This window comes from Cololabis saira, chromosome 13, assembly GCF_033807715.1.
Source record: "Cololabis saira isolate AMF1-May2022 chromosome 13, fColSai1.1, whole genome shotgun sequence".
Classification (NCBI taxonomy): domain Eukaryota; kingdom Metazoa; phylum Chordata; class Actinopteri; order Beloniformes; family Belonidae; genus Cololabis; species Cololabis saira.
This window is the reverse complement of record NC_084599.1, coordinates 30601660-30622138: the sequence shown is the minus strand read 5'-3', so window position 1 is coordinate 30622138 and position 20479 is coordinate 30601660. Positions and strand designations below refer to the sequence as shown.

General features: G+C 38.6%; 1 protein-coding gene across 1 annotated transcript in view; it reads right to left on the bottom strand.

The window, feature by feature from the left end:
- Nucleotides 1–15549, bottom strand: part of zmat3 (zinc finger, matrin-type 3) — a 33562-nt gene extending 18013 nt beyond the window's left edge. The window contains exons 1-5 of the mRNA XM_061738629.1: nt 15416–15549; nt 7489–8234; nt 6528–6668; nt 5756–5922; nt 4231–4334 (exon numbers count right to left, since the gene is read on the bottom strand). Of these exons, the coding sequence (XP_061594613.1) occupies nt 4231–4334; nt 5756–5922; nt 6528–6668; nt 7489–8234; nt 15416–15539 (1282 nt within the window). The 5' untranslated portion in view covers nt 15540–15549. The remainder of the gene's footprint in view (nt 1–4230; nt 4335–5755; nt 5923–6527; nt 6669–7488; nt 8235–15415) is intronic.
- Nucleotides 15550–20479: the final 4930 nt, after the last annotated feature.

Genomic DNA, 20479 nt, shown 5'->3' with positions numbered 1-20479 from the left:
TATTTGTGATAGTAATACCCAGAAAGAAAAGTGCAAAAGCATCAAGGATTGCCTAAAGGTGGACCAGAGGGATAGAGATGAATGTTTGTTTGTGCACATGCTGCAGAAAAATGAGAGGAAGATAAGAAGGGAGATAAAAACGACAGCGAGAACGCAACCACAGGCAAAAGAGGAGGCTATTTTAGGAGTTGTCCATCAGAAGAACTGATGATATCAGCAGTGGTGCACTGAGAGAAAGTGAATTGCTGAGAGAGGAAGTATGAGGGGGAAATGTGCTTTTATGTGTTATTTATCCTGTTTAATTTTCAACTGAACTGCAAATGTTGTCTGTCGAGACACGGAGTAGGAGGCAAACACGGTGAGAAAGAGAGGGTTGACATCAGCAGAGCGTCTGACGCCACCCATATCTGTTATCGCACAGGCACAAAGGTGAAAGCAGACACTCAAACACCCACTGTAAACGGGATTTTTTTTTTTCCGACCTGTTCGGTTACATTAAATCCTAATGCAATGTGTGCAAACATGTTAATTTAAAAGTTGTTCAAAACATCAGAGAATGTTTGTGAATGTTGAAAATGAAGGTAAGTGGCAGGGTTTGGGTGGAATATCTCTCAGCCTCTTTCTTTACTTTATGTAGCATTGCAAACAAACAAATATACAGGACTGTCTCAGAAAATTAGAATATTGTGATGAAGTCCTTTATTTTCTGTAATGCAAAAATGTCCTACATTCTGGATTCATTACAAATCAACTGAAATATTGCAAGCCTTTTATTATTTTAATATTGCTGATCATGGCTTACAGCTTAAGAAAACTCAAATATCCTATCTCAAAAAATTAGAATATTCTGGGAATCTTAAACTGTAAACCATAATCAGCAATATTAAAAGGCTTGCAATATTTCAGTTGATTTGTAATGAATGCAGAATGTATGACATTTTTGTATTACAGAAAATAAAGAACTTTATCACAATATTCTAATTTTCTTAGACAGTCCTGTAGCTCTCAAAGGCTTGTAAAGAAGCAGTGATGTCATTTAATACACGGTGACCGATAAAATTGGAATAAAATATTATATTTCTACTTCTTTTCATGAAATAATTTAAACTTTATGGGCAACAGAAGATAAATAATCAGGCATGAGTGTTTTTATGACTTTATGAAAAATAAAAAAAACACACAAACTTGTGTTTAGTGAGTAAATGTCATAAATAAATCTCCCTCATGGATTGATCAGAACATGAAAATAAAACTAGCGCTGTCTTCTCTGTCTCGTTTCATCCCTGTAAATCATCTATGGGAGCTTATTGTGGCAGTTTAATAGTAAAACTGCCTTCCATGTACACAAAAAAAGGAAAAAAAAAATAAAGCTAAAAATAACAGCTAACCAAGAGTGTGCATCAAAAGATAAACAACAGTTTGAAACGACCAGCGCCACCAGGAAGAAAAGGGGATGCTGGCTGCCACCTATTACCTTTTACCCTAATTGGTCTGTTCACATTAGCTAAAAGTGGTATTTTTACAGAAGTTACTAACCTATGGTCTCAAATTAATGCCATAAGTATTTTGTATTTGTAAATAAACTTTGTACTTGTAGAAATATTTTGTGCGTGTGCAAAAAATATTTGTACTTGTAGAAATATTTTGTGCGTGTGCAAAAAATATTTGTACTTGCAAAACATATTTGTACTTCTAGATACAAAGCTACAAACTTTTTACAAAGCTACAAACTTTTTTTTACAAAGCCACAAACTTTTTTTACAAAAGCTACAAACTTTTTTTCAAAAGCTACAAACTTTTTTTTACAACTACGAGTTATGGCACTGTTTTGACGTGCCAAAACTAAGAGCCAATCAGCGATCTATGGCACGGGTTTCAAAGGGTTTCTGAAGAGCCAATCAGATCATTCAGGTGACCAAACTTGCAGTTCATCAACTAACCACTTGGGGGATGGGAGCCTGTACCACAACAGAGGAATTTATTTAAGACAATACATTTATTTTAAATATGGAGTGTTGACTCTTGATCAGCAGTCGGCTTAGCCAGTGGTTAGCCATTATCACTTCCTCATTAGTCATCATCTTGATACATAGTTTAGTGCAGCATTTGGAAGCTTGTGCTAGCACCGGCTTCACGCAGCAGTAATTTCTGATGCTGTAACCAAAACATCTGAACCTGAACATCCTGCTGCAAATATTCTCCTGCAGCTCTACAGCTCCTCCGGCCTGAATCAGCTAAAGGAGCCAGTAGCCACGGCTAACTTTGACTGACATGAGGTAGGCGCGTTCCAGCTTACTGGGCCCATTTGCGACATCGTGACACACAGTATGGAGAAAATCTATTAGTGACATCCCAGTAGGGCTGGGCAATATGGACCAAAAGTCATATCTCGATATTTTCTAGCTGAATGGCGATACTCGATATATATCAATATTTTTTCCGTGCCATAATTGGGGTTTCCCCCAAAGCATTATAGCATAGCATCTCTGTTAGCTTCATTTTTTTTTCTGAGGCAAACCCTTAAAAAAACAGTCAGTTTTAATACAATGCCTCGTGCCAAATGTCACACAGGTACCTTTATTAACAGAGGTCTGCACAATATTAAAATGTATAAAACAAATGATATAAAAATAAACTGCCTGCATATATAGAATAAAAATGCTTCTTGAATAAAATAAAACAAATATCCCTTTCCTGCATAACAATTAAATTAAAATACACTGTGCAATTAATACAATGTAGACAGTAACAGGCAGACTTTTCCACTGAGGTTGACAGTTGTGCAAATAAAAAAAACATTTGTGCAAATCTCAAATAAAACATTCAAGTCAATTTGTCACAAAATAATCTATATCAAAATCATAAAAAAAATGATATTTTTTTTTAAATCGATATAAACGATATTGTCTCGTACCATATCACGTTCGAAAATATATCGATATATATTAAAATCTCGATATATCGCCCAGCCCTACATCACAGTGGAAAGTCCTCTGACCCTTTCCGACAGTTCTTGAAAACAAGGTGGTATAACATTTTGAAGACAAAAAACATTCTTCCAAAACTTACAGTGAACAACATGCAGTATGAAAACTAGATGTATTATGCATTTATACTTAAATGTCTTTTTTATATACGCACCAAACCAAATACTGTTATTATTTGGAGAATAAGAGTTTCATGGGAATTTTGATCCTGATATAAATATACATTTTTAAATCCATTTTATACAATAGCATACTGCATCCACCCCATCCAGGATTGATCAAAGCCACTAGCTGTTATTAAAAGATGCACAATAAACAAGAAAACAACAATGCCAGTCTAGAAAAGGTTTCTGGAAAACACTCTCTTAAGAAACTCCTATGTGGCTGAGTTTATGGTCATGTTTTTCAAGACAACACAACTAACATACAGAGCACCCTAACCTATCGTGTACTCCCTGACTTAATATATCCAGACCTGCCTAAATACAAATACTCCAAATGTAAAGGGGAAAAAAGGTGTTTGAAATATTTTCACATAAAATACTACTTTTGTAAGTCAGAAATGGCTGATTTAGATAACTTCCTACCTCTGTCCTAATTATTCCTAATACGTTGATAATCCTTCCCATGACGAGCGTGTCGGTTTGTTTTGAAAATGATTGGAGATCGTAACCACCAGCGTAAGCGTATTTTCAGAAGCGCCCTGGGCAATGACATTTGCATCTGCTTGTACTTTTGTTGTGGTGCAATATTAGTGATGCTTGAAGTGAGTCTTTGAAAAGAGACTAGATTCAACAGTTCATTCAGAATATTAGTTTTCAGACTCGACACTGCTGGGACTCAAGCTCAGGTCAACAAGCCAAGACAGACGTCTTGCTCACAAATCAAAGTGACTTGGAGTGTGTTTACACCTACCGGGACTCAGAGACTTTAAAAATATGTTTCTTTTAGACTTTGCAACAAATGAAAAGAATGAGATTGACTCACAGTTGCAAATTATGCACATTACTCAAACTATAATAGATACCTGCCAGCTTAACATTTTATTTGGCAGAGTAAATGTCTCGATCGTTTGTGACTGGATACATGCTTTTGAAAAAAAAAGCGAGAGGGGTGTGTTTGCACCCGAGCACAAACAAGCCGCCAACCTCCTACGTGGCTGAGTTTATGTTCTTGATTTTGTCCGCTAGCAATTATTTTAACCCATAATCGTATTAGTTCTGTAGTTCTGATTTATTCTTACCTGGCATGGCAGCAGGCATCTGTGGGCTGCGACGGTTTTTCACGAGTCGGTATTCGCTGCCATCTTTCCGGTTTCTTTTTGGGAGTGCCTCATTGCTGCCTTCCCTGCAACAACCGATAAAACCATTTCAATCCGGTCGCCGAGGGGAACAATTATTTGATATAAGCAGGTCCAATTTAGTAATTATTATTAACCCTTGTGCTGTCTTCGGGTCAAAATGGCCCAATTCTTCTATCCTTCTTTCCTCCTGCCATGCTCTCTCCTTCCTTCTTCCTTTCCTCCTTTTTTACCCTCCTTTACTCCTTTTTCTTCCTACCTTCCTTTCGTCATTTGTTCCTTTATTACCTTCTTTGCTTTTCCTTCCTTATTTCCTTATTTTATCCATTCCTTCCTCCCTCCCTTCTTTCTTTCCTTTTCTCCATTCCTTACTCCCATTCCTCCTTCCTTCCTTCCTTCCTTCCTTCCTTCCTTCCTTCCTTCCTTCCTTCCTTCCTTCCTTCCTTCCTTCCTTCCTTCCTTCCTTCCTTCCTTCCTTCCTTCCTCCTTTCCCCCTTCCTTCCATCTTTTCTCCCTTCTTTCGTCCCTTCCATCTTTTCTCCCTTCCTTCCTCCCTTTCCTACTTCCTTCCTTCTTTTCTCCTTTCTTCCTTCCTTCCTTCTTTCCTTCCTTCCTTCTTTTCTCCCTTCCTTCCTCCCTTTCCTACTTCCTTCCTTCTTGTCTCCCTTTCTTCCTCCCTTTCCTACTTCCTTCCTTCTTTTCTCCCTTCCTTCCTCCCTTTCCTTCGTTCCTTCCTTCTTTTCTCCTTCCTTCCTTCCTTCCTTCCTTCTTTTCTCCCTACTTCCTTCCTTCTTTTCTCCCTACTTCCTTCCTTCTTTTCTCCCTACTTCCTTCCTTCTTTTCTCCCTACTTCCTTCCTTCTTTTCTCCCTTTCTTCCTCCCTTTCCTACTTCCTTCCTTCTTTTCTCCCTACTTCCTTCCTTCTTTTCTCCCTACTTCCTTCCTTCTTTTCTCCCTACTTCCTTCCTTCTTTTCTCCCTACTTCCTTCCTTCTTTTCTCCCTTTCTTCCTCCCTTTCCTACTTCCTTCCTTCTTTTCTCCCTTTCCTTCTTTCCTTCCTTCTTTTCTCCTTGCTTCCTTCCTTCCTCCCTTTCCTTCTTTCCTTCCTTCTTTTCTCCTTCCTTCCTTCTTTTCTCCCTTCCTTCCTCCCTTTCCTACTTCCTTCCTTCTTTTCTCCCTTCACCCTCCCTTGACCCAAAGACAGTACAAGGGTTAAAGGGTTAAAACAAATGCAAGTAACAAAAGCCAAATTCCTCAATAAAGTCTCAGGCATATATTTTTGAATTATATTAACAATGTTAATGTGATTTGTTTCTCACCACATTTAAGCGTAATTACAAATTAGCAAACTATTTTATTAATTTTTAATTTGGCAGTAAACTCATTTGTAAGACATAAGCCTGCATAAAGTTTCATAGGGATGAAGTCCAGTGGCCAACGCAGCCAATATGTGTCCATGTATACCCACATGTTGCTGGAGTTCTGCTGGGCCTCGGCCAGGCGCAGCCTCTTGGCGTGGTTCTTGCCCTGGTAGTGAGCCTGTGCGACTGCGAGTGAACTGAAGGAGGCGTCGCACAATTTACAATAGTCGTTCTCTGTGGCCAAGATGACCCGGGGCGCCCCTTTATACAACGCCTGCAGACATGGAACAAAGCGGTGCAGTGTTTGCGATGAGTGTGTTGAGGTTGGGAGTAAACAATGTGAAAGAAAGGAACGAAAAGAAAAAGAAAAAAAAAATAGTTTGGGACGGTTAAGAAGTAAAATAAAGAAATCTTTTGCACAGACCAGCTAGATTTTTAATTTGAAAAACAAAATATGTCGACAATAATTAATGAAAGGCAAGTCATTTAAATGATTATCCTAAAGAAAAATATTATTTTGAAAGACAAAACATTACATACTTGACAACTGGAAAATTGGACAGCTGCAAATACAGTATATGTCACGTAAAAGTTTAACATGTAGGTGTTTGCTTGAGGTTTTTATTCACGTTTGATTTCTGAAATATAAATAGGCACCTTGTAAACTGTTTAAAAAGGCCGAATGTTAGACAGACTTAATAAACTGTTTACTTGGGTGTTCAGAGGAAGATGAGACTGTCCAATAAAACAAAGTTATTCTGCAGTCCTTTCCCACCTCCTCAAATAGCAGAGGCCACCGTAGAACTAGCACACCCACCTCCTCAAGAAAAGCTGCAATGATCAGGTTATATGGTTGAGATGCTGAGGGGAAGGCCTGACCTGTTTCCCTGCGTCACCGTCGCTGGATCCTGAACTGACAGTCGTCTGGCCGGCTGCCTCAAGAGCTTCTGGGATCCTTATGGCTGGTGGCTGTTTACTACCGGCGTAGAAGTTTCTAAGTTTTTTACTGTGGTTCTTTCCCTGAAAACAAAGAGGCATAATGTTGTGGTTCCTGCATATTAACGTGTTCCATATAGGGCTGTTCGATTAATCGATTTTAAATCGTAATCGCGATTATGTAATTAGAACGATGTTAAAACGTGAAAATCGTAAAATCGATTTTTAACTTTTTTTTTTTTTTTAACCTTGTCTGCACACATATTAATGATTGATACCATATTAATGATTGATGGAAATACCTCTCAATACCTGCGACAAGTGCCCCATCGGAGAGGCTCTTTAGTGTAGGAGGGGGCGTTGGAACATGCCACCGGTAGACCGGCTCGTGTTCCTTGCAAAAAACTTGCAAATGTGAATAGCAAATGTAATGACTGACATTACACACCTCTACCTCCTTCATGGGTTGCATTATTATTTAGCATGCAAAGACCCAGTTTAGTTTAATTAGAAAATGTCTTGTTTTATTTAATTGGAAATATAACTTACTGTATGTTTGCAAGTGCTGATTTGCTGATTATTTTTTTCAGAGATAAAACTTTATATTTTATTATATTTTTTAAAACTTTTTTTCAACTTATTTACAGAGTTTTGCACTTTATTCATTCATTTTTGGTTTAATAAGAGCAAAGTTTGCACTTAAAGCCCAATGGGGCAAATGTTCAATAAAAAAACAGCATATTTGAAATCATTTCTTTGCCTTTTGTCAATTCACAAAATAATCGTAATCGTAATCGTAATCGTAATCGAAAATCGGATTTTGAGAGAAAAAAATCGAGATTTTATTTTTGGGCAAAATCGAACAGCCCTAGTTCCATACATGTGAATGTGGATCTTTACGCACCTGGTAGTGAGCTTGTGCCTGCTGAGCAGAGTTGAGTGTAACGTTGCAGAGTTTACAGTACAGTGGTTTACACAGCTCTTCCAGCCCCAGAGAGTCCTCCTGCTCCTCCATCCCCAGAGAGGAGCCTTCGTCCTGCGGCTGCTCGCTGGTCAGGGCTGCCTGACCTGGGAGAGGACCACAGATGAGTCTGGACCCTGGCGGCGCCGGGATTATGGCCGGTCCCGGTGGCCTCGGGGGCATCTGCGAAGGGTCGGGGCCTGGAGCGGGAGATGACGACAAGGGACTTGGAGGGAGGGGAAATCGGCCGTGTGCAGGCACCACTACAGGTGGGGGCACCAGTGCTTGGACAGGGTTCAGATGAGAAGGCCCCAGCGGTTGTGAGAGGTCCATGGTGGGAGGTACTAGTGCTTGTGCAGGATTTCCCGGTGGGGGCCCCAGAGTGTGTGCCATTGGCGCAGGCACCAGTGGTTGAGCTGGGGGTAATGGAGGGGGCGCTAAGGTGTGTGGAGGGGTGATGGGCGGAGGCCTTAATGGATGAGTGGCAGTTATGTGAGGAGACCCCAGACCCTGGGCAGGAGCCATGGTTGGGGGTCCAATTGCCTGAGAAGGGGCTATGGGCGGTAGGCCAAGAGGCTGGGTAGGCACCATTGGTGGAGGTCCCAAAGAGCGCAGAGCGTCCATGTGGTGGAAGGGCTGCTGGGGATGGCTGAAGAGACTCAGGGGAGGCTTCAGCATGGTTCCTGGACCTGTGGGAATCAAACAAGCTTATAATACAAGGAAGTTCTCACTTTTCTTTTATTCTTTTTTATTAGTGATCGTCATGAACTGTTCTGTGCAGTTGTTTATTGTTCCTAGATAACATATTCTAATGACTTTGGTGACGACGTAAACTTTCATCTTCAAGTAACACCATGAGGATTTGCTTTTTCTCAAAAAGTAGGGCTGTTCGATTAATCGATATTAAATCGTAATCGCGATTATGTAATTAGAACGATGTTAAAACGTGAAACTCGATGACACAGATGCGGTAGACCGGCTCGTGTTCCTTGCAAAAAACTTGCAAATGTGAATAGCAAATGTAATGACTGACTTACTGTATGTTTGCAAGTGCTGATTTGCTGATTTCTTTTTCAGAGATAAAACTTTATATTTTATTATATTTTTTAAAACTTTTTTTCAACTTATTTTACAGAGTTTTGCACTTTATTCATTCATTTTTGGTTTAATAAGAGCAAAGTTTGCACTTAAAGCCCAATGGGGCAAATGTTCAATAAAAAAACAGCATATTTGAAATCATTTCTTTGCCTTTTGTCAATTCACAAAATAATCGTAATCGTAATCGAAAATCGTATTTTGAGAAAAAAAATCGAGATTTAATTTTTGGGCAAAATCGAACAGCCCTATCAAAAAGTGACACAAAACTTTGTAATGACACCCGTATCCTCACAGTATGGACTGTAATAAATTTAGGACTCCAAAAGCGTTAAACAAAGGCCAGAAAGCTTTGACAGTAAAGTGAAATGATAAACTCTGTTAGATCTATACATTCAACACCCCCAGGGGTTTGTTAGTTTGCTGATGGTATCTGCCTCAGTGCAGAGCTGCAGAGCAGCTGAAGTGGCTGTGATCCTTATCGGAGTCATGGCGAGAATATCAAGGTTTTGTGTGAAAATTAATTCTGATCATTTTAAAATATGTCTGAAAAAAAAGCCTTCTTGCTAAAATATAATTTACTTAGAATGTAACACATCAATAAATGGCTACACCAACATAGAATCAATAAACATATTGATCCTTTTGCAAATATAAAAAAATGTAATGTCCATTGAATTAGAAAGTTATTAAATGTGTCCAATTTATGAAGGAGTTATTGTCTATTGACAGATGCATGGGGATTCAGGACGGAGCGGAGTTCTTGAAGCCCCGAAGCAGCAGGCGTGTAAAGAGACGGGTGAACAGAAACGCTTTCTTGGACAGAGGAGCTTCACACTCCAGTGGACATCACAAAGATCAGGCAGAGCCTGCAGTGCCTGCAGTCATGCATACAGGACATCAAATATACACACACACATGGGGGCAGTGACAATAAAATCCTTGCAGCCTGGAGAAAGTCGACTTGGACAAGTTGATACGGTGTGTATGTGTGTGTGTATGTGTGTGTGCAAGGGTGTACTGTGTGTGTTGGGTGGTCCAAATGAAGCATTGTGTGTTAATTTGTGTGCGACCAGGCTCCTCGTAGGCCGGCAGCTGCATCCAAACCCAGTGTGCTGTGAGCTTTCATCTGGAATCCAACCGGACGCCCGATAGCAGTGAATCACAAACCAAAAATAACACTGTGGAGTGTTTGTGTTTCCGACTGCTGCTCGCTGTCAGCTTGTCTGTCCAGTGTGTCCAGCTGCCTGTCTGTCACCTGGCCCGGCCGACCTCAGGAGAAAGGTATGCCGGACAACGCACTGACCTTATGGTTAGTCATGTCAACTGCAAGATGAGCCGTGGAGGCACTTCACAGCGCCACTGAAGTGAGGTCACTTGGCAAACGGAAATATAAATAAATTTCACCACTAGTAAAAGTGTCTTAATATATCCTCGTCATGGATGTTATTTTTTTCATGGAGGTTTTTGGAGCACCTTATTTGGAAATATCCCCAAACTTCCATAAGGAGTGGCTGTAGCTCATTATGCTGTAGTTCATTAGTACAGCAGCGGTTTATTTGTAGTAAACAGAAGAAGAAGGTTATTATTGGTCAGTGTGAGTCAGTGGGGGGATAGTTAAAGAGAGACAATCCTAACACGCTTCATTAGATGAGAGTGCGCTGCAGCAACATCAAACACACGGAAGATTAAATATCAAAGACAGACAAAAAAAAAAAAAAAAGCAGCAGAACAAACACGGTTTTGATGTTGCAGTGAACATGAAAAATTGAAATATGTAGGTGCTTTAGACATTAAAAGAGTTCCCAAAAACCTAATTCAAAATCACACCTTTGGATACATCTGTGCTTCAGTTGAATACTTATTTTCCCCAGTGTTGGTGTATGAGACAAGCTCAGCTATCTTCATCATCAGTCTCTGCAGCAGCATATATTAGGTACTATATTTATGTCTTTGTTTATATTTATCATGTGCTATAGTTTTACTTTCACTGTCAGACCAAACAGAGAGAACCTCAAGATTTGTAACTTGAAGCCCCGCATATCCAAGGCACCATAGTTACATACTCAGAACATGATCGCAACTTGCAGCTCTTATGGTCTATCTGGTTTAGAAGTCAAGATACAAAGGAAGCAAACAGCTTTATTTTTCCTGTAATGCCCGATTCCCGTTAGATTTTTCTGTTTAATAAAACCTTCTGTCCCAAAAAGGATGATATGTAGGAATATGAAGTACATTTTCACACTTGACTCAAACCAGAATTCAATTCATAATACAGACAAACTTCAGTAAAATCACTGGATTTTACTGAAGTTCTTCTAACTCATCTTCATATGATCCAGGCGGCTATTGTGAGCAACTATCACCAGAATCTGAGAGAAATTGAACTTCATCTTGAACGTTATTTTGTTCTCATTTGAGAAAACAGTTGACTTTTATAGCAAGCAAAAAATATATATATATATATTTTGCCCCAGAGCTTATATCGCCATATCAAGACAGAAACCTGGAAATCATATCCGGTAATAATTTTTCCCCAAAAAAATGTCAAAATTATTGATAAATACATATATTTCCAATATTATAGTATAAGACAATAAGCAAAACGTGGCTTGAACTTTTTTCAGATGGTTTTTGGTTCTTTTTAAGCATAAATGTTCCCAAAAAAGCAGAAGTGTCTATCTTTTATTCATTTTCAGTTTATATCGAAACACACACCAAAACGTGTCCTCTGCTTTTAACCCATCACTAGTTAGACTAGGACCAGTGGGCTGCCATTATTCCACCACCCGGGGAGCAATTAGAAAGACTTTATTGTCATTGAATGTCAGACATAAAATTAAATTTGGAATTGAAATTAGGGTAAAAGGTTTTGCTCAGGGGCCCAAGGTGGTTTATCTTGGTTGCCATCCTGGGGGCTTGAACCTGGGTCCTCCAAAACCAAACCCACCTATGTAACCGCTAGGCTTCCCATAAACTTAAAGAGATCGTTTGAACTTAGCTTCCACCTCTACTTGTCACAGTCTGCTCATCTCCTGTGTGCTGGTACCACTCCACTTAGGGTTGCCACCCGTCCCTTGAAATACGGATTTGTTACGTAATTGGGAGTTAAAAGTTGCGTTCCGTATTGAACCAATACAGACACATATTATGCTCTTATTTATTTATGTCATAATATACAGGTGAAGGTCGGAAAATATAAATATATTGCAAAACTTTATTCGTAGTAAATTCAACTTAAGGTGAAACAAATGTATTATTTCCCACTACATTCAAAGTGAGATATTTCAAGCCTTTATTTGTTATAATTTTGGTGATTATGGCTCACAGTTTATGAAAACCCCAAATAAAAAATCTCAAAAAATGTGAACATTTTATGAAATCAATAAACAATTCAATCATCAAAATTATAACAAATAAAGGTTTAACATATATTGCTTTGCATGTAATGAGAGACTATGTAATGTATTAGTTTCCCCTTTTCAGTTGAAGAAATTGAAATAAAATAACTTTTATGGTTGGCTGTCTGTACAGTCATGCAAGTTCAATGCTATTAAGGCACTTTAAACTTGAAATCAAAGCATTTTGTTTTTTTTGCATAAAATATATATATATATATATTTCTATGCAGTTTAGAAGTTTTGGGGATGTCCCTTTTTTTGGCGTCTGCGTTGCTGAAATCGGGGCGTCCCTTATTTCTATTTCTGAAAGGTGGCAACCCTAACTCCACTCACCTGTTAGCCACGCCTCCTCATCAGCCCAACTCTCCACACCTGTGACAGCAGCCCTGGCTGCATTTAAGTCTGCTCCCGTCTCTGCTTCAGTGCCGGATTGTTCTTGTGTGATGCCTGTCTTTCCAGCTGGTTTCCCCCCGGACCGATCACCTGTTGCCAGACTGCCTGCCTCGTCTCTGCCATGAATATTAGCTCAGCCTTCTGTCTTCAACCACGAGTTTCACCTATTCCCTCCTGGTTACACACAGCTCCCCACTGGACCTGTCTGCCAGCTACGTACAGTAATCCACCAGTTCTTGGCTTTGCCTTCAGTCAGCGACACCAGGCTCACTCCTTCCCTGATCTGGCAGGAGATGACTGAGCCAAGACTTTTCATCCCGCCACTGTATAAACTGTTAAAGACTGCAGTGAATAATAAAGGTCATTACCGACTGATATCCCACCTGCCTGTGCAGCTTCTGGGTCCTCACCTTACCCGTGACACTTCTCAGCCACTCTGCCGATGTTGTGCAGCTGCAGAACACAGTCACATGCTCGCAGCAGAAGACTTTGCAGCAAAGTCAAAAAAAAACATTTCCCTTCTTGAATTTGAAGCTAAGCAGGAAAACTACCAAGTTTGCAAGTCAAAAACAGGCTCGTATGACGTTACCTGAAGTCCAAGGTGATCATTAGTCTTAAAGCACTGAGTTTTTTTTTTACTGATGTTCCTTTCAGAGTCTTAAAAGAACCCGTCAAACTGGTATAAAAAAAAAAAAGAATCAGTGTTTATTCATGAATTAGTCACTTGTTAGATGTTACTGAGCTCGACTCAGGAGTTTGGAGATTGCTTGGTTGAGAACCCAGAAACAAAACACTCATGACTTGAAACCTTTTAATTACATGGCCTCCACTGAGAATCTTTAAATAGGCCAAGTGTTCATTTTCTCTAGAGTTTCTCTTGCCTTGCTGCGTTGTGTCACATCAATTATGGAGCGATGAGAAGCACATGCCTCCTGCACTTATTCCATCTGCTTAGCTGGGCACCGGACAAGCACAGTTCCCAGCAAAATCAAGCCAAACGATTCTCACTGTACTTTGCGATTCATCTACTGTACCACTGCAGTAAAGCCTATAGCCCCCCCCCCCCCCTTCCCCGAGCCTTGTCTTTTGGAGAAGAGTTCATATTAATAGAGCACTTTAATAGGGCCCACTGCATAAAGTGAGCATTATTCTTCTCCAAGGCCTCTGAGCATTAGTCATCTGGCCTTTGCATCATGTTGCTATTACTGATTATTATGCATTACCCACTTAGATAAAACAGATTTACCTGCGCCATCTTCTGAGGGCGGGATGTCTTGGTGGGAAACAGCCATACCTACAATCATATCGTTCTTAAAACCTAAAACTTAAATGGTAAACTACATTTAATTAATACATTTAAAAAGTTGAGTTATTGGATTAGGAGTAGGCTATATTTTCTGCTGATTATCCCATCAATCAGTTGCTGCTTAACCTTCATCTTAACTGTAATGAAGTTAATACACCATAGCAGGGAAATCTATTTGAAGATGACAAACTTCTCATCAATGGCGTGAATCAAATGGATCGATGTCATCAAATGGATTGATCACTCACACCCTGCAAGAAATCACATACTGTATATGTGTGCAGCTTTCGTGTCACATTTGGCCTAAAGTGGCTAAAATCTACAAAAAAGGCGTTGATCAGAGACTTGGCTTGTGCATTAAGAAGCATTTTTTTAGTAGTACAATTGCCACATGTCATCGTCAGCAGAAGCAGTGGAAAAGGCTGGAGTGGGTGCAACCAGTAGTCGAGTTGAGGGGGGATGAAGGGGGATGGCATCCCCCCCTGAAATAAAAACGGTCAAAATCATCCCCCCTGTAAAACTGCCATCCCCCCTTTCCATCCCTTATGCCATTTCATCAATGAATGTGGTTTTACTGCTATTTCAACATTTAGAGTCATCACCAGAAAAAAAACAGCAGAAAAATTACTTATTTGACAATTTTCACCTGTTTTGAGTAAATTTTCACTTGAAATAAGTAGGAAAATCTGCCAGTGGGACAAGATTTATCTTCTCATTACAAGCAAAAAAATCTTGTTCCACTGGCAGATTTTTCTAATTTTAAGTGAAAATCTACTTGAAACAGGTGAAAATTGTAGTTTTTTCCAGTGATGAGTCTTGTTTTAAGTGTAATAAGATTTTTTTTTACTAAAATGAGACATTTTAACAAGAAATAAGACAAATATTCTTGTTAAGATTTTGAGTTTTTGCAGTGATCCATTTTACTTATCCTGTGAAGGACAGAGTCATATTGATAAGTTCAGAAAACTGTTTTTTATTGTTGTGTTTTGATGTATTTGATGTAAGCCCAGTGGATATTTAAAGCTTACAGAAGGCTGCATTTAACTGCTGCTATGTCATTCCTGCAGGATTTCTGCAGGTGTTTTGGTCACTGCTATTATTTGTAATATATTATATTTGTAGCACAAATTATCTGTCCCCATATGATAAAATCCACCATCCCCCCTGATTTTTTTTTTTACAACTCGAGTACTGGGTGCAACAGCAGATTTCTCCCCACTTTCTCTGGCCACAGAGAGACAGACATGCCATTCTTGAGGACATGGACCATTTGCACTGGTTTATGTCACAGCCAGGCAGCAGGAGATGCGGAGCAAGAGACATCAGGGTATCGACACCCTCAAGGCTGATTTATGGTTCCGCGTTACACCAACGCAAAGCTTACGGCGTAAGTTACGCGGCGACGCGCACCGCTACGCCGTACCCTACGGCGTAGGCTCTGCGTCGATTTAACGCGGAACCATAAACCAGGCTTCAGATTGTTGTGCACCGCAGCATCCACAGCCGATGCTGAACAGAATGGTCGCTGGTGTGCAGCATGACATGATGAAGATGATGACACCAACACCAGGGCAACCCTGAGCCATCTGCAAACCGCCTTTCATTAGATTTTCCTCAATCCCTGCACATTAGTGCATGACACTCCTGGCTCCCTATTTGGCAAGCCTCTCCTTACCTGGCAAGCGCGCAAGATAATGGCTGCTGTCACCGTAGCGCACGGGCGGAGGAGTGTAGTTTCGGCAGTATTGTGCACTCTGGTAGTACGCTGCATCCCCGGTCCTCAGCTGCAGCGCCATCATCGCAGGAACATCCCTCTGCCAACTTCGACTCTCCAAAAAAACCGGGCGGTCAGGCAGGATGACGGTCGCTACCAACGCGCGGGCACCGCGGCTTTCACCGGAGGGGGGTTTCCAGAGGAGAGACCTGCCCAGAAGGGTGACAAACAGCAACAAAAACGTATTGATTACTAATTATTAGAAGTATTGACTTTGTGTCTTTGCTTCATATGGGTAAAAATTGTGTCATACATGAAAGTAAATGTTTTATTTAACACTTAAAGGATGCCTCGGTTCCTCCGGCGTCCCCTTTACTTGTTGGTACAGTCCGTTTCCGATGCCACTGCTGCTCCTTCGCATGGGTGGCAATAATGACATATTGTATAAATATGTTACACTTCTGTGACCAACTCAAATCCCCCACACTGGCAATTTAGCAGACACGAATCTGCAACAAAAACAAGAAGATAAGAACTGCCAAATAAAGGAGTACAGTACAGTTAAAAGAAACAGTAATCATGTTGTTTATGATCATGATCATTATTACTGATTATTACTATGATTGGCCAGTTTTGATTATATTGGGTTTATTTTGACTATTTTTGGTCATTTTAAGGCACACTTTTTGTGGATTTTTTTATGCTCTTTGACTTTATGGTCAGTTTATGTCTATTTTTAACACTTGTTATTATTATAATTATTATAATAATAATAATTATTATTATAATTATTATAATTATTATAATTATAATTATTATTATTGTTGTTCTTGTTGTTATTATTTTTAATTCGTTTTTTGCTACTGTGTGGAAGTGTGGGGGAACACATAAAACAAACACGGATACAATATTCAAACTAAAAAAAAAAAGCAATAAGAATTGTAAATAATGCAGCCTTTAGACAATCAACAAACCCACTCTTCATTAAACTGAGAACACTCAAATTCAAGGATCTGGTCGACTTCAAAACTTTACAAATCATGCACAAAGCAAATCATCATCAGTTGCCACAAGACATCCAGAAGTTGTTTCAAATAAAAGAAAATAAACACAATCTCAGGGGAATATGCAATTTTAAAAAACAGCATGTACGAACAAACATCAAAACCCATTGTGTATCAGTGAAGGGAGTTAATCTGTGGAACAACTGTAAAGATGAAATGAAATCATGTAATTCACCAAGTAAGTTCAAACGAATCTTTAAAAACAATACTCTGTATGGATACAAAACGGAAATGGACACATGAACTGACAGCCAATGACCAAAGTGCCTTGCTCAGCTGAACCACTTTTTCTTTCTTTTTTCCTTTTATGCTTTTCTTTTGGAATTCTGTGAAATGAATACATTGTAAAAACAGAACATTAGAAGGGGTAGGACTAGAAAAGTTTTTTGAAACTTCATCCTACACCCTTTCAAACAGGAAATATTTATTTACATATAGATTTGTCTTTTTAATTTGCTTTGTTTTGCTTATGGTTTTCTTTGTTTTTTTTTTGGTATATACATTTTATGTATTCTGATTATTTTGTTTTTGTTTTAACCTGTTTGAATAAATAATTAAATGAAATGAAATGAAAAAAATGAAAATTTGTCCAATAATCCAGAGTGCAATTTGCAGTTGGAAAGATATTTAAAAGAGAAATATTAAGCTCTTTTCTCAAAAGCTGACACAATTTTCTTTGGTTTTAATGAAATGTCTTACGTGCTTTGGTTAATGAAAATAAATAGATAAACAATACCTCAGAGATACAGAGCAGGAGGACTCCTGTCCACCTCATCTTTAACTTGTGTCCACAGCAGCAGGTTTTAGAGGGATGGAAAGATTTTCCTCAGCATAATGTGAAATTAGGTTGAAATGATGGACTGTATGAAGAAGACTGGACAAAACACTCTCGACACTAACTCTGAAGAGGAGCTTTGAAGCCAGTGTTGGCAGGAACTGATTCTGCCCAACCATGATTAATCCCAAAAAGGGAAAATGGCATAACAATCACATCTGGCAGTCAGTTACAAAATGGCCAACTGACACTATGTATATACAGTTTATATATCCACAGCTTCAACGTTGGAGAGAGCTCATAGTGGCCGTTCAAGGAAATGTAAGTTTTTTCTTGTTTAGTTTAGTTTAGTTTAGTTTTTCCAACTTCCTACGTCCAAACTACATGTAGCCTCAGAGGTCTCTAGATTTAGCCCGATTTAAGCGGATAACTGAATGACATATTTTTTTAGATGAATGAAGTGATATGGTTGTATGAGGTTGGAGTTTTAGATTTGGTTGTCACTTTACACAGGCAAATATAACATTTCAACCTTACACCTCTTTTTTGTCATTTCATAATATTTTCCCTTAAACATAACTGCAGTGGTTACCAGAGGAGAGATGGTGAAAACCAACTGAAGTCAACGATCAGATATTTCATGCATCCCATATTTGAGCTGGTTTGGTATTTAAATTATAAGATCGATAAGATAAGAAAATACTTTATTGTCATTGTATCAGAGACACAGCGGAATTTGTTTGGTAACCCAGAGACATTAGGAACACAATATACATAATGAATGAATGAATAAATAAACTTAGAAGCACACTCAGGATCCTTTCAACAGTGTTGCCTTTTATAAACTGTCTAGCCATGAGATGCTGCAACATATTCTTGTAAAGCGCACATTTGGCCTGTTAAAACTACGTATTTGCACTTACACTTTAAAACAATCAGTGCAGGTTATTATTTGATATGGATGCAAACACTCCCATCATGCTTCCCGAGATCTCCTGCTGGCAATACACAGCATCTTACACTTCCATATTTGTGATACTTTGTATGAAGCCAAATATTAATTGTTATTGACATTTTGCGATCACATTTTCCTGCCAGAGTAAAACAACTTTGGAGAAAGATCTTAACACTCATAATTATCAATCACAAATTGTAAAGGTCTCTCTATGTATTACATTATGTCGTAAACACATTTTATCTTATTGATGATAAAGTAATAGTAGTTTTAATATGTTTGGATTATATTTGACCAAGTTTTGAACTATTGAAGCAGAAATGCTGGTGGTGGTAACCTGGTATGATTGTTTAACGTTTCAGTTAAGCTCTTTTACGTCTCATTTGTTTAAAATTATATGTTCTTATGTCTAATTTTGGACATGTGCAATCATACAGTATATCAGTTCTTCAATTCATCTCACTTTACTTGTGTAGCACAAATTCACAAAGTCAATGCAAGGCACTTTATATTGAAAGCAAACACAGTTTGACAATTTAAAAGCAGTATAATAAATACAATTATATCCAGATATATATTCTAATACAGTAGAATCCAAATCAACATACAACATACAACACAGCCTAACTTGCAATCTCCAATCCTGAACAAGTAATAAGTAATTTGGCAACACTGGAGAGGAGGATGAGGAGGAGGAACTTAATAACAGGAAGTAAAAACTTTCAGGAGAAGCAGACTCAGAAAGCACAGCAATCTTCTTGACCTATAATGAAAGGAAAGATAAACAATATTAATGACATAGTGACAAGGAGAATGTGTATCACAGAAGCCATCCCCCATTATAAGCTTTATTAAAAAGGAATGTTTTATGTCGTATCCTAAAGGTAGAAGTCGTGTCTGTGTCTCAGTCACAACCAACAAACACAGAAAGATTAGCCCGATCACATCTGCCTGTGGGGAGCAAATTGCTATGACATTTATAAACAAAGATTTATTTTTATAATAATAATCCCTGAAGGGAAATTATATTGTTGCAGTGTAGATTAAACTGAGTTGAATTAAAATAAACTTGAGGTGAGAAACTTGTGGATAGCTAGAACAGGTGAACCTCCTCATGAGACCATGTGAAACATGTAGCCAACAGTTCACCATCTGTGAAGTCACTCGACTTCACAGTCTCCTGCCGCCCCAGTTCTGATGATGTCTCTCAGGTCTTTGTCCAACTGCAACACCCAAAATCCAATCAGAGATGGATGCTGGAGTCTGCAGCATGAAAGAACATGGATCATTCATTCCACTTCCTATAGATGTTACACTCTCTGCTATGATCAAGGCATAAAGATGATCAGAACCTTGGCCTTTTTTCTTTCCATTTTACCATTGCTCCCCATCATTGACCTCTTCTCTATAATTCATCTGCATTTGAGAAGTATTGAAAATAAGCCCTTATTGTCTTTTCAAACAACATTAACCCTTTAACATCTTCACCAAGAAAAAAGCAATGGAATTTTTTTTTCTTTGTATTTATTATGTCCTTCGGGCAATAACAACAACAATCAAGGTTTTTTTTTTTTTTTTCATTTCAAACTGTTGTTTATCTTTGTTTATCTTCTTTTGATACACACTCTTGGTTAGCTGTTATTTTTAGCTTTATTTTTTTTCCTTTTTTGTATACATGGAAGGCAGTTTTACTATTAAACTGCCACAATAAGCTCCCATATATTATTTACAGGGATGAAACGAGACAGAGAAGACAGCGCTAGTTTTATTTTCATGTTCTGATCAGTCCATGAGGGAGATTTATTTATGACATTTAAAAATCACTAAACACAAGTTTGTGTTTTTTTATTTTTCATAAAGTCATAAAAACACTCATACCTGATTATTTATCTTCTGTCGCCCATAAAGTTTAAATGATGTCATGAAAAGAATTAGGAATAATATTGTATTCCTTTTTTTTTTTTTTTTTTTTTTTAATTTATTATTTTATTCCTTGTCTGCACACATATTAATGTTTGATACCATGCCGGTAAAAACCTAAGGCATATATATGTGCATTATTACTATATTTGATATATATGCATATATATACGCATACATACGCATACACATAACATACATATATATACGCATACAAACCCAGTGAGTTTTTTTTTTTGGGGGGGGGGGAGCAAGCCAGGAAGCAAGAACACACTGAGGCACACGTCGACCACTGGAAATCTGCAACAAAA